The sequence below is a fragment of the Hesperophylax consimilis genome, chromosome 23 (genome assembly GCF_061612785.1).
Source record: "Hesperophylax consimilis isolate HC1 chromosome 23, BYU_Hcon_1.0, whole genome shotgun sequence".
In the NCBI taxonomy this organism is placed as follows: Eukaryota; Metazoa; Arthropoda; class Insecta; order Trichoptera; family Limnephilidae; genus Hesperophylax; species Hesperophylax consimilis.
The window spans coordinates 21,316,134-21,329,617 of NC_142858.1; the positions used below are offsets into that span (position 1 = coordinate 21,316,134).

The following is a 13,484-nucleotide window of genomic DNA, read 5'->3' on the forward strand; positions in this document are numbered from 1 at the left end:
TAGGTAATAATATCTCTCGCAGTTTGCACAGGTTGTATGCTGTCGCTTCTCGTGACGAGCAATTAGATAAGTAGTACAAAGTGTGGAAAAGCACTTTAACTAATTAGTTACTACTATTTCGCACGTTCCAGAATGGATTCTCAGTGGATTCGGTTAATATGTGCATCTTCCAAGTAACAATTTCGCCATATTCACTCGGAGGAGATAACTCAATAGAATAAACAGTTCTGTATATATTTACTCCAAGTTGTAAATGAGTCCACCCCCCTGAACAGACAAACCGATACAAGTGTGACGGAGGCGTGTCCGCGTGTCCACAAAACATTAATAATATCCTGGTTAAATGAAACTGATAATTTTTAAGAATCGTAATTCTTTCTTGAAGAGACAAATAATTTAACTGTACTGTTCATGGCCAATCTTCGGTGTGGTCCACACTTCTTTAGGATTGTCTGTTCAGTTAATCGCTGTAACTCCGGGTACCGAAGTGTTTGCAGTCGAGCTGCAATTCACTTCTCCCTTTATATCACATTCGAGGTTACAGCGCAAGTTTAACATAAATTACAACATAAATAAATAGCAATCGCCGTAGAACCAACTTCGAACAAAATGGTAACGCTGCAGTCCGGTTACCGGTCCACTACATACATTATGAGCTCAATCATGATAAACAGGGTGTTCAAAGGCTATAAATTATTCACTGAAGCTGAATATTGGCCATAGTTGTGTCTGTTGGGTGACAAAATTAATGCAAAACATGTTGATTCCATTTTATGTTGCAGCATAACCGCTGGGTTAGGCCCACGCTACATATCCTTTGTAGTTAATTACATAAATAATTAGATGCATTTATAATATAAGGTAAACCACATAGATTATTAAATTGTGTTTTAAGTAATTACATTTTATAAGCTGGTGATCAGACCGACTAACAAAGCCATGACGAGGCATGACCATATTATTTCAGTTTTTTCAGCCATTCACTGGATTAACTCGATATTTTAATGCTTTCTACGCATTCTTATTAGAATGTAGTTAGATTAGCGGTTACGTTGATGAAGATATAATAACTGAGATAAGCCGCAATTGCATCAGCGAAATGTATACGCAGCGGACATCAATCCGAGAAGTCGCCCTTAACTAGGAATGTTATGAAATGAAGAATACATACAGAGGAGATTCAGCAGAGCGCTGTCGGGTGGCACTCGTGGAACAAGACCGCAGCGCATGGCCTCCCAAAAGGTCTCTTCAGGTAGAAACGGTCGAGGCCTGAGCTTCTGCAATTTCACGCTCTTAGCCGCGTGTGGTGACTTCTTTACATTGTGGTCCAAATCGGAGCACGATACTTCCGAGTCGATAGAGATATTGGGTTCAACTGAGATTTGCAAAGTGAACTCTCTTTCCACTGTTTCAATGCTGGGGGATACTTCTTCTGTGAAACTGGAGGATTCCAGGCTAATGGAGTCTTCGCTCGAGCTGTGTCCCCCCACGGGGCTCGGTGGGGCAGGTGCAGTGGGCTCTTCAACGCTGGGTTTTCGCTCCTCTCGGGGCTTTTGCGGCGCGGGCGGCTCGGGCTCAGGGGCGCACGGGGGCGCGCAGGGATAGGGCTTGTCCAGCGAGCCCGTGATGCGCTTGTAGCTGCCGATGTTTACGTCGGGCGAGCCACGGTCGTGTTCGATACCCATCGACAGCCCGGCATTGTGACGCCTGGAACCGAAAGAAAACACAACATTAGCATTTGGTTAACAAAAATATGCAGCCAGCAAAATTTTTCAAATCCAGTAATTTGGCGTCTATCTATCATCAAGTGAAATGGTCGTTCAAGGATATAATTATTATCTTGTCAAGCCGCACCTAGGTATCTCTACTTCACTTCGCTCAAATCAATTGCGTGTAATTTACGGAAAACTATTTACTAATCGTTTACACAATTTAGTAATAATTAATAAATGTCGAATTTCAAGTATGGAAATCACCTAGAATAGTGTTATTCTTTATTCTATGAGAAATCGGAATAGTAATATTTATTCTCAAAAACAACAGGCGATACCTGATTGACAACTATTTGAATGATTATTATGAAAATATGTACATTGGTGCGGATTGAATATCGCACTACCAGCGACTAGCAAATCAAGCTCTCGTTGAGGTTGTTAAATAATTTTCAACCATCATCGTGTTGCAACTGGAGTAATTATATTTTGTTTTGTACAGGCGCGGCTCTTGAATTCAAAAGTTCCTTTGACAAAAACTAATGACGTGATATTAGTTTTTGAATTATTGTCACAATCACTGCACAGATTAAACGCCGATAGAAATGTGCTGTTGGTGTGTCTTCACCATATTAGGCTCAATTTTACCGTACTTCCCATATTAATATTTTATTTTATAATATTGAAAAATCATTATAAAAAGTTACATGACATGTAGATCGCACTTCTATCGATTTATGTATTCAGTGGTCAGAATGAATTGGAACAAAGATCTCTATGCACGAGTAGTTAAGCATTTGCGCGCGATATTCTCTCAAATGTGCTGCAAAAAATCTCACATGTCTGCGTGTGATAATGTCCGAGCATTTTACGTCGATTATAAGTGGAAACAAGCGGACGTTTTTTGTACCTACGTAATCCGGCAGTAAAACAGAGCCATTTAGCGGGGAGATCTGCGCGTTGGACGTCGCCGTACACCGCTTAAGTACTATAATGGAATTTAAAGCCCGGCTTTGCTTCTCTTTGGCTCTCAGGGAATGCGTGATGTGCGGCAGGGACTTAGTGTGGACGGGAACAGGAATAGGAAAGGTCAAAGCTAATCAGCATTGCATTGGGGTGGCGATGGGTGGCGCTGAGAGGATTATTAAACCACTCCACACTAGTGGTAACGGATGATAAACAGAATATTGGTATTGCACTGCAAAAATAATTCTTAATGGCTTCTGATTCTTTCCAGGTGCAGAACTAATTTACCAATGCTTATGCCCCCGGGAAGACTTATTAGTATAACTGACTGCCTGCACTTAAGAATCTTTTCAAACTATTGGTAAGCCGGTTAAAAATGTGATCGCTTAAAAACGGGTCACCTGATAAACTTTTAGTTGTATATGTGGACACGTTTTCATGCACCTTAATGACGAAGAATGCGAAAATGTTAGGATTTCTATTGGTATCTTACTAAAATGTTACCTATCATTTCATTATTTAAGGTCTGCAATTCCGTTTTTAACCGGGTAACGAATAATTTTAAGAGATTATTAATAAATTTACAATGCTCGTTTTTCTCCGTGGGCCGGAAATGTGGAGATTTTCCACATGACCCATAATAAATTTAAGGAAAAACAATCAATTAAGTTCCAACTATGTGATCTATATTATTGGTATTATCATGGATTTTACGATGTTATGGTTTATGGGTATATTTTGTAAAACAAAATACTTTGTGTATGTACCAAAAATTAGGTACCAACGGGGTGATTGAAATGTTAGAGCAGCATTTACGAATAAACGTTACTAGAACATTGTTAACTAATTATCAACCAAATCAAATAAATTAACTGAAGAGAGATAGAAGTTTTTTTTTCTTAGAACAGTAATTTTACATGAAAATAACTACTACTCAATACTAGTTATTATAATATAATATTAGTTATTATAATATAATATTAGTTATTATGATTAACATTAGTTATTATAATCCAGTGTACAGCTTCCTTTCCATCCTAAATTGACATCACCAAAGAGCATTTCAATTAAGGCGAAACAATCTCTAAGATAAATATAAGCAGGGAAGGCATTTTTTATTTTTTGACCTTCAAATAGAAGGACAAACAATAAGATGGTATGATAACTTGTAATCCATTTTACGTGTTCCGAGGAAAGGCCCTGGTAAGGGACTTGAACTTTATTTATATATTCCGACTAACGAGATCGTTCTGGAAAATACATGAAAACTTTACAAAATGGGTAGATTTTATTTTAAGCAACTTATGTCAAACGCTTCTAAATATAAGCTTCTGGTTGGTAACCGTTAAAAATCTCAATGAGAAGTTGCAATATATATATGTAATATTTATCACTGAATTGTTGGACTGTTGATGAACTCTGGACTTCATGTTTATATAGCTAAGTGCATTCAAAACAAAATGAAGTTTAGGTATGAAAGAGATGTATTCCCCTTCAGAGGATCTTTTTCTATTACGAGAACAAAGCAATATGTTGTATAAGTACTTGAAGTACAAACGTCGTAAAAATTAGTTGATTTATTCCTACGACATGTCACCGTGAATCTTATAATTTTGTAGTTTTTTTTTTAAATTACCCTAAACAGGAGGCCATGGGGAATTTATTTTTCATCATGGCCTATGACATCTTTGGGGGTTTTGTGGAGGGTACTTTTAAGGAGAGTAAGGAGAGGAAGTTCTAGGAAGGACAAAAGTATGAGGGGTGGGTAGGAATCTAGTGATCAGTGTATCCTGGAGTGACGTATAAATATATCCCTCACAGTTAGAGAGGTCAAAGGGTCTCCACAAACCAGACACAGCTGGTGGGAAGGCGTATCCCGATCACATCTCACCCAATGAACCCGGGCATCCCTGCTAAATCACCAAACCACTTGAGGTGACCTATGGCAGAGGTGTTGGTCATAAAAAAATATGGTTGCTGGGGCGGCGGTACCCAAACCCGCCTCCAAAATTGTGATTCCAAATTCTCTCTAATAACTATTCAATCTTTTCGTTTTTCGAAGACATAAAAAAAAATACTATATTAATTTCGGATGTGGTGTGATTTACCTACTTAACATTCTAAAAATTAAAAAATAATGCATAATAATTTTTTTAACAACGAATTATGCCGCCGTTATTAATAGTTGGTGGTGTAATGGTCAGCACAATTTTCTTCCAAGCAGGTGATCGTGGTTCTAATCTCGGCCGTGACATTTTTTTCTTTATCTTTTTTTACTAACATAATAAGGTATTTTCTTATAATTTTTTACACTCATAATAAAAATATACTTTAGTACGATTGGGATATTTCATCTAATCGTATTGACGAACAAATCGACATTCCCTGAACGATTCTTGTCTTCTTGTCTCTTCTCGAAATTGATCTAACACTGAAACAAGTCGAAAAACGTCGTTAAGCTGGGACCGTTCAAACGTCAAAATGATAAAATGCTCTGATCTTCGCCGATGTAATAAATTTTCCAAAAGTACTCCACTTTATTCAATGAAAAAATGCTTTCAGAAGGATAATCCGGATCTATGGGCCAACACTCAAGTTCTCTTTTGTGGGTATACTGTTTTCGGGCGCCTTAATATCTGTACGCGGGTCAAAGCGTCGTAAATCAGGGACCGCTCAGGTACCGTGCACTTTGTTCCACAAATTATATTTATCCTGGATGATCCTGGCTCTGCTTGTATCACAAACTACTTTGAGAGTTGGATAAAAGATAGACTTTTTGTACTCATTCGAAAAATATTTTTGCTAGGAAAAAATAATTCAATTTCGGGAAAAGGATTTGGGTTTTTAAATACATCTATTCGAATTTCACTTTTGCTTGGATGCTGAAATTAACCTTCTTCCCGACATCCGATCGAGCTGAAACTCAGCAAATAGACTCGTTGTCGATGATAACGCATTCTGTCAATCATCTCTTGGTAGCCATCACATAGCGGAGATAGGTACTTAAAAAAAAATTTATAGGCTTTGGAGACTTGCTGCATTATTAACTCGAAAAATAATTATTTAATTAATTAATTGTATTTCATGTTTTTTGAGGTGTTTGTGTGAGGGTGTTTCTATTTCCGCCCACGGGTGACTTTTCAAGCAAGTCACTTGTCCTACAAATACGTAACGCCGAACATGTACCAGAAGATCTGTGTAAGTATTTAGACTGTTGAGCAATTCAATTATGTTGTGGGTGTGTCCACGTAGCTGAAATAAGCAAAGCATCTTTGAAATCTACATGTTATTGGTGAGATTGATCAAAAATTTAATTGAAATGGATCAAAAAATAACTTGAAATTGGGAGATTGATCAAGAATTTACTTAAAATTTATCAAAAAATTACTTGAAATTGGTGATATTGATCAAGAATTTACTTAAAATTGATCAAAAAATTACTTGAAATTGATCAATAAATTATTATTATAAAACATCTTAAATCCTTTTATGAACACATACACGATTTCAGTGACCTGTCTGGGGCCTATGATTTAGGGATTCGGTAGTCAGACCGGTTTATCTCAGTGAGCGTCTTGTGCTGCAGAGCGACAAGGCGGGCGCGCTACAATGCCCAGGCATTGTTTGTTATCGATCGTCATTAGTTCGTTTCCGATGTCCTGTGAACTGGGAATACATTTATTGTTCTCACGGGCTCTGCTCTCCGAATTACTTTATTGGTCTACATCTTTACAATCTTCGAGCACGCTTACTGCTGCGTGCAAAAATATATTCATACATCCCCAACAGTCACCCCAAGAACAATGGGAGCAGCCCATTTTTGAACTATGTTCGCGATCTTATTAATATAAGATCGAATATATCGACCGGATATATTTTTATATTAATATAAAAATATATCCGGTCACCTAAAATAAACAGAGTGATTAGACTATTATTATATATATATATATATATATATATATATATATATATATATATATATATATATATATATATATATATATAATAATAGTCTAATCACTCTGTTTATTTAGGTGACCGGATAAAAAAAACAAAATGATAATTCATCACATTTTAAAAAAGTTAAAGTCATGGAAAGTGATGAAACAAAAAACTTTTTAACTGGGTTAAGTAGGTTAGGTTAGGTTAGGTTAGGTTTAAATAATTATTTTTTTCATCGTTTATAATGACTTTATATCACTTTCAAATGTGTGTTGAATAGTCACTGTGTTGAGTTATCATGGAACCGTTTATTTAATATACCTGCAGAAAACAAAACACAAATCATCAGTAACAACGAGTATCAACAACGATCGCAAATTGTAATTTCTCGATGGCACTGACTTGATAACGCGAAACTCCGTCGCGCTCCAAGGCATGTATTGTAGTCGGCCTGGGGTCGGGGTCGAATGACGTCAGAGGCGTTTTAATACATTCGCCTATTAAAACTTTAATTTTATTTAGAATCTACGTTTGCTTATCTAAAGGAATAAATTAATCATTTGTAAATTTGTAAAAAATGTTTTGTATTAAGAAAATTTCACTGAAAGTCTTTAAGTACGGGGTAGTATTATAGTGAAATCTACAGTCTAGCTTAGAATGCAATTGAAAAAAGCTAAGGTTTAAATCTCTGATGATCATTTATGGTGACAGAAGAAGTCGGTACCGGTAAAGTCAATAGGTATCCGAAGTAGCGGCCTGAAAGCAACCGAGCGGGTCCCGCGGAAGATGGGTCGATACCGGCCGGTTCAAAAAACTAGCGCGGTGTATTTATGCAGCGAGCCGGCAAAAGCTACAAAGGGTAATTTAGGTTGAAAAAAAGTTAGCGTTGTGAATTGTAAATATGCCACCACCCGGGGTTGGGGCACTAGGTGCAGACTTACCAGAGGGGTGGCAATTATGTTTTATAAAAAATATTGCTTCGTCAAGAAGAGGCGTTTTATAATAGAATGGATACAGCGTTTCCTATATACGAGAGAAGATTGTTTGATGACGGACAATGGAGGGTACCAGAAGAAGAAGAATGGGTTTTTCTACATCGTTTATCACGCCATCAGTATTAGTTTTTACATTTATTTAAAATACTGCTACTTTGTTTGAACCAACATACATTTTTATATACTTCGGAACAACCGTTCCTTCAGGTAAAATATATTAACTTGATATTACAAAACAATGGGTGAACATAATATGTTGAAGTGGGGGTGGAGGGGCGATTAGGTATAATCACTTTTAAAAAAGTAGCTATGTTTCATTTATTGATAATGGATAAGCACAAAGTTTTAGCTACATTCAAAATAATCATAATAGCTAGCTTTTTAGAAAGGTTACTTCCATCAAAAGAAAAGTAAGAAGAATGAGTCTTTTGATGTTGGTATGGTTCTACGTTTTGCGAGGAATTTCAGTCAACACATTCTAGATAATTCCTGTAGCAATCAATCAATAATTGCTAATGTTTGATTTTCACTTGAGGTGAATAATTCCCATGACGCTTGGAATGGGGATTATGGGGAAAGCAAATTTGCTTATGTTGCTCACAAAATGATTAAATTTGCTCTAACAGAGGGAAAAGGTATGAAAACAATGGTCAGTAAAGTTCTACTTGGGTATGCTTACCATCTATTTTTATTTTTATTTGGTACAATATTTTTTACATTTTAAGTTTTTCAGTAATGTAGGCCTCACTGGGTCGCTTGCCCGTGCTGAGGCCTTCATTTTATAATATGAAAATATAATCTAGATAATACTATAAGTTGCAAGTTGTTGCAAATTTCTTTGGAATTATAAGAGGATGGTTCGATGACTCTATTATTGTGCACAGCCTTCGTTTGTATGTTTATGGTCGACATTCCCAGCCGAGGCTAGCAACTGGCATGGCTATCTCTGAAAACCGAACAAAATCGGTTTCAACTGGCTACAACGTCATTATGACATAGAAATCGCCAATAGGCACTGCCACACGTCCACTTCGGTGCGGCGGTACATCGCGCCACTCCAGGCCGGGAGTGAAAACCGTAGGTTAACCTAGGTAATGTAACGGTTAAAACATTTTGCCTTCCGCCCTGATGCCCACAACACACATCTATCGGTTTGTCTCTTCGGATGTACATATGTATAAATATAATTTGTTGCTATTTTTTTTCGAATTTAAAATAGTTTTTTTAATGTTTTAAAAACATAAAATTAACCGCGCACCACGCTGGCACTCCTACAGCGGAGTGTTGGGGCTACACAATAATAACGATCGAGCAAGATTAGGAGCGGGTGTGCACGTATTGGATGCAGACGGCAGGACTAGGTAAAGATAAGTACACGCTACACGCGTCATCATATTTGTCTGCTTCAGGCAGCTTGATCAATATTCATGAATCGCTTGAGTCATCGGGCACAATGGATGATATGGTTACAAGATGTGCAAAGGTGCAGTATTCAAATGAAACTCCTCTTTTCAATCAGTCCCTTCTGTCTGAAAACAGTGGGTATATGGCATCCCGTAATTTGTACGGATAAATCCTGTTGTTTTCTTTGCTATCCTAATTTTGTTGGGATGTGGAGGAAGTGGGTTGGGAAATACCTATTGCGATTTGGTTACTAAACAATGTTAAAGTAGAATCTTTCCTCTTGTCCACAATCAAAAGTTATATCGATCCCCGTCTACTAAGAAACCGCGAAACTTTTCATTTTCCTTTTCAAAGGACTAGAACCACCCTTCTCTCAGCCTCTTGCGTAAATGCGCATAAATTGCGTGACGACTATATAACATACACTGTAGTGTCAAGATACTGGACATATTTAGCGATGTCCCCCAGAACTCAACAAATTTCTCGAATCTCTTGCTTTCACTTGACTTCACTTAACCCAAACATTATTGTTTCATGTTTTTTGTTATTGTTATTGTCTTTTATAAGTATTGTTTTGTTCTTGCATATTGTTGTGCACCGTTATTGGAGGGTGAGTATTTATTATTTTTTTTATTTCTTTGTATTTTTATGTGTTTACATTAATGTTTTTTTCCTCTGTGATTAGGTACATCATAAATTTTTTAAATAGCCATTTCAGGCAACGTTTCGATTCTGGCTGGTGGTCTTTCAACAGAGCGATACTGAGAGTAGGTATCTTATTTATTAGAAAATAATAAGTTATAATGTATTATTCACAGTGAGTTTACAAAACTCATTTCGGGAAAGGCAACATTATATTAAAGACTAGACAACAACAAAAAAGTAAATAATTTTAAAATAAATAAACGCAGAAGTTATTTTAGAGTTCCAAAGAAAGAATGTGTCAGTCATTAATAAAACTGCTGAGGAAATAGATTTTAAGAGTTTTTGCCAATGTTTTTTTGTTCTTTGCCGGAAGTTTTAGATTACTAGGTAAAGCGTTATTTTGCTTATGTGCAATGTATTGTAAGGAGTTAATTCCAAATGTGGTCGTGTAAGTAGATGACGATAAGTGTATTTGATTTTGAGATCGTGTTTTGTGCTGGTGTATATCGGAATTAAAGACTGGTTTAGTGTTGATTTGTAAGGAGTGTTAAATTATTTGTAGAATGGCAGTTGTGATGTTATACTTTCTCAGTTTTATCACTCAGGAGTGTTGTGTGGCTGAAGTGAGGAGAACAAGGAGATGGCGTTAATTAGTATTGGTCACTCAGATATGGTCACTATGTGTTTTGATTCTGGGAGGTGATGGATCCTAACCGCTCAGCCACGGAGGTTATTGTATGCTTCCATTGAAACTGAAATAATTCTGGATATTGACCATCACTTATCTCATAGCCCACAGCTGCTATCTGTAGTCCGGTTAACTCCGGTGGGAATCTAGGATTCGCGCCCGCGGTTCTGCTTCCGACAATGAAAAAAAAATTAGCTGAATTAAATTTCCTTACATTATACACTTACTGTTCTTACATTAATAACCGCATTATATCTACATTTTATACGTATATAATTCAAAACGTTCTACATAAGTGACTTCACGTATCTGCTTATATTCTAACGAAGCCATTATGGAGCGATCTCTCTGTACAAGAACACACTTACTAAACATATCTACCTCTTAATCATTGTCTTGCATTTGCAATGCCCTTGGGGGGATAAATGATGTCACTGTATATGAAGGTTGCAAGACATCATTTATCCCGTAATAATAAGAGGTACAATAGGATGCACTATATCCGACGTACGCGGAAATACACATAATATTCCGTTACTTCGTCTCAGTGGCAACAAAGGTTGTCACCAGCTCCCGGAAAGGGGGTGGAGAAGCCTCCCACTTCCCATCCACTACACCGGTTACGTGAACCGTGTTAAAAGCACATCCTCGCAATAGATATCATTGAAAGTTACGAGTAAATCAGCTCTTTCCTTTCAACACGACCTCTCTAGTTATAAAGAAGACACCGAGAAGATTATAATAAAATAATATTATTATTCTGACGGCCTCCGTGGTCGAGGGGTAAGGATCTCGAATAGCAAGCTGGAGGATGCGGGTTTAAATGTCGGCGTGCGCAAGACAAACATTATTCCATTAATTTAGGTTATTTCACTGCACGTTTCAGAGTGGAAGATATACTCAACTCATATCGCCCTGATTTAAGACCACCATTCAGAATTGAAACGTTGCTTTAAATGGTTTTAAACGTGTTTGGTGACCAGAATATCCAGGTACTCTCTCACCCCCCTCTCTTCTCCTTCTCCTCCTCACTTATAGAATGGAAATTACTCTCAAAATTACCCTGCTGTGAGACTATCATTCGGAATTAAAACGTTGATTGAAATGACTTTGAACGTATTTGGTGACCAGATATGAATAACCAGGTACTTTCCCACATTCCTCTCCCCCATCTCCATTTCCTCCTTACTTCTTTTAGTCTCACAACATACGTGAAAGCCAAGTCTAACTGGCTGCATACGTTTGGGAGCAGTTTGGTCTCTTTGACAATTTGAAATTTTAAAACGAGGCGAACGAGTTCGATTTGAACGGCAGCATTAAAATCACCGTGTGATTTATGCACACGAATGGCGAATACCTAACCGATGTTGGTTTTCACTGAATTGAAAATAAAAATTGCAGATAAATTTTGCAATAATAATAATAATAACACAATCTCCCCCGTAACGTGAAATCATTTGCTTTTGGTTTGAAAATGTTATCGACCAGAAATATTGTATGTACATGTTTTAATTAAATACTGCGAGTAGAAATATAAGCCTAGAAAAAATACAGTATTCTATTTGACAACGTCTTTTTGGATACGCTTATATTGTAAAAGAGAACAATTGAGATCCTTAAAGCGTGATCGGGAAAAAAATATATGTTCCTGAACTTCACAAAATAAATAAAAAAAACATTCAGATTGTGATGTTTTTTTTGTAATCAAAACAATTATCTTAGGCCTTATCAGCGCAATGAAAATGCGTGATTTCGCTTCAATTTTATGAATTGGGTCCCCAAACGAACTTTTCGCTAAACGTTTTGTCGTTTTGCACTCCTCTAAATTCCAACCAACAGTGATACATTAACTGGTATACATATCTCTATTTAGAAGCATAATTGAATACAACTCAGTAGTTTGGTCTCCCTCTTACAAAATTCACATTATTAACATTGAGCGAATACAAAAAAAAATATATCTACGTTTTATAAATTTTAAATAAAATTTCCCACTAGAAGACTTATAATATCATTTCTTAATAAATACTCTAAAAATTCACAAATTGGAAGACAGGCGTAAAATAAACGACTTAATTTTTTTATTCTAAATTCTAAACTCTAAATTCGACTGTTGCGAACTTCTACAACACATAAACTTACGAATACCCACAATAACAACACGACAAAATACACTATTCCACTGCAACACACATAAGCGCAATTACATTGCGAACTCCCCAATACAACGGTTTCACACTATGGGAAACCAATACTTAGGTGATGTCGCTTTGCTAATTTTGTGGATCACGTAAAAGATGTATTCCAACACTATTTCTAAATAGAAGTTGTATTTTTGTAAACCAGTCGAATCGCTGTATTTTTAAAATTTATGTTCTTGTTTTTTTTTCTTGCATGTATTTTTTAATGTAATTTTATTTTTTATTATTTCTATCTAGTGTTTCAAAATTTTCTGTCATCAAAATTGTACCAAAAACATGTACGCCCTCTGGGAGTTAAGTAAACAAATACATAATTGTCTAACTAAAGTAATGTTATTATGATAAGGCGAATAAGGTAGATTTCATAATGAGAACTAATAGTATTACGTTTTTTAAATCTTCACTAAAGTCGTCATGCCAAAGCTTGTCTTTTGAAATGATGTTACGTAAAATTAGCTGGAAATGTCAGAAACCGTTACAAATCTAAATAAGCGTAAAGAAAGTTAAATAGCCGTGAAATCGTCGGTATTTTTGGCGTTTTAATTGAAGATCAATCAACACCAAGCAGTTTAGGATTTGTCACATAGTTTTCAGCAGGAATATTGTAATAAAAATACGAATATAGTAACGACGTAACAAAACACACGCTTAATTACAACGCGGGTAGATTTCCGAATTTTCGTTGTTCGAGATTTATATGTGTTTTAATCTCTATGGGAGGTGTTAGATTACACTAACCTCTCCACATTCCATTATAAGGAATTATTTCATAAAATCCAATTGAAAGCCACTTTACAAAACTATCCAGCGCCATTTCAATTTACATTGAAGATTGTAAACATTTTTCACAAATAATTACAAATCAGTGGATAATTTGATATTTTTTAAAGACGTTTTTAATTATGACTATTATTGGGAGATGGTGTGT

General features: G+C 36.2%; 1 protein-coding gene across 3 annotated transcripts in view; it reads right to left on the minus strand.

The window, feature by feature from the left end:
• Shrm (shroom) overlaps window positions 1-13,484 on the minus strand; it is a 198,907-nt gene that overhangs the window by 55,322 nt on the left and 130,101 nt on the right. For all 3 annotated transcript variants that reach the window (XM_089645844.1, XM_089645843.1, XM_089645842.1), the window contains one exon: window positions 1,172-1,707. In XM_089645844.1, the coding sequence (XP_089501970.1) occupies window positions 1,172-1,707 (536 nt within the window). The remainder of the gene's footprint in view (window positions 1-1,171; window positions 1,708-13,484) is intronic.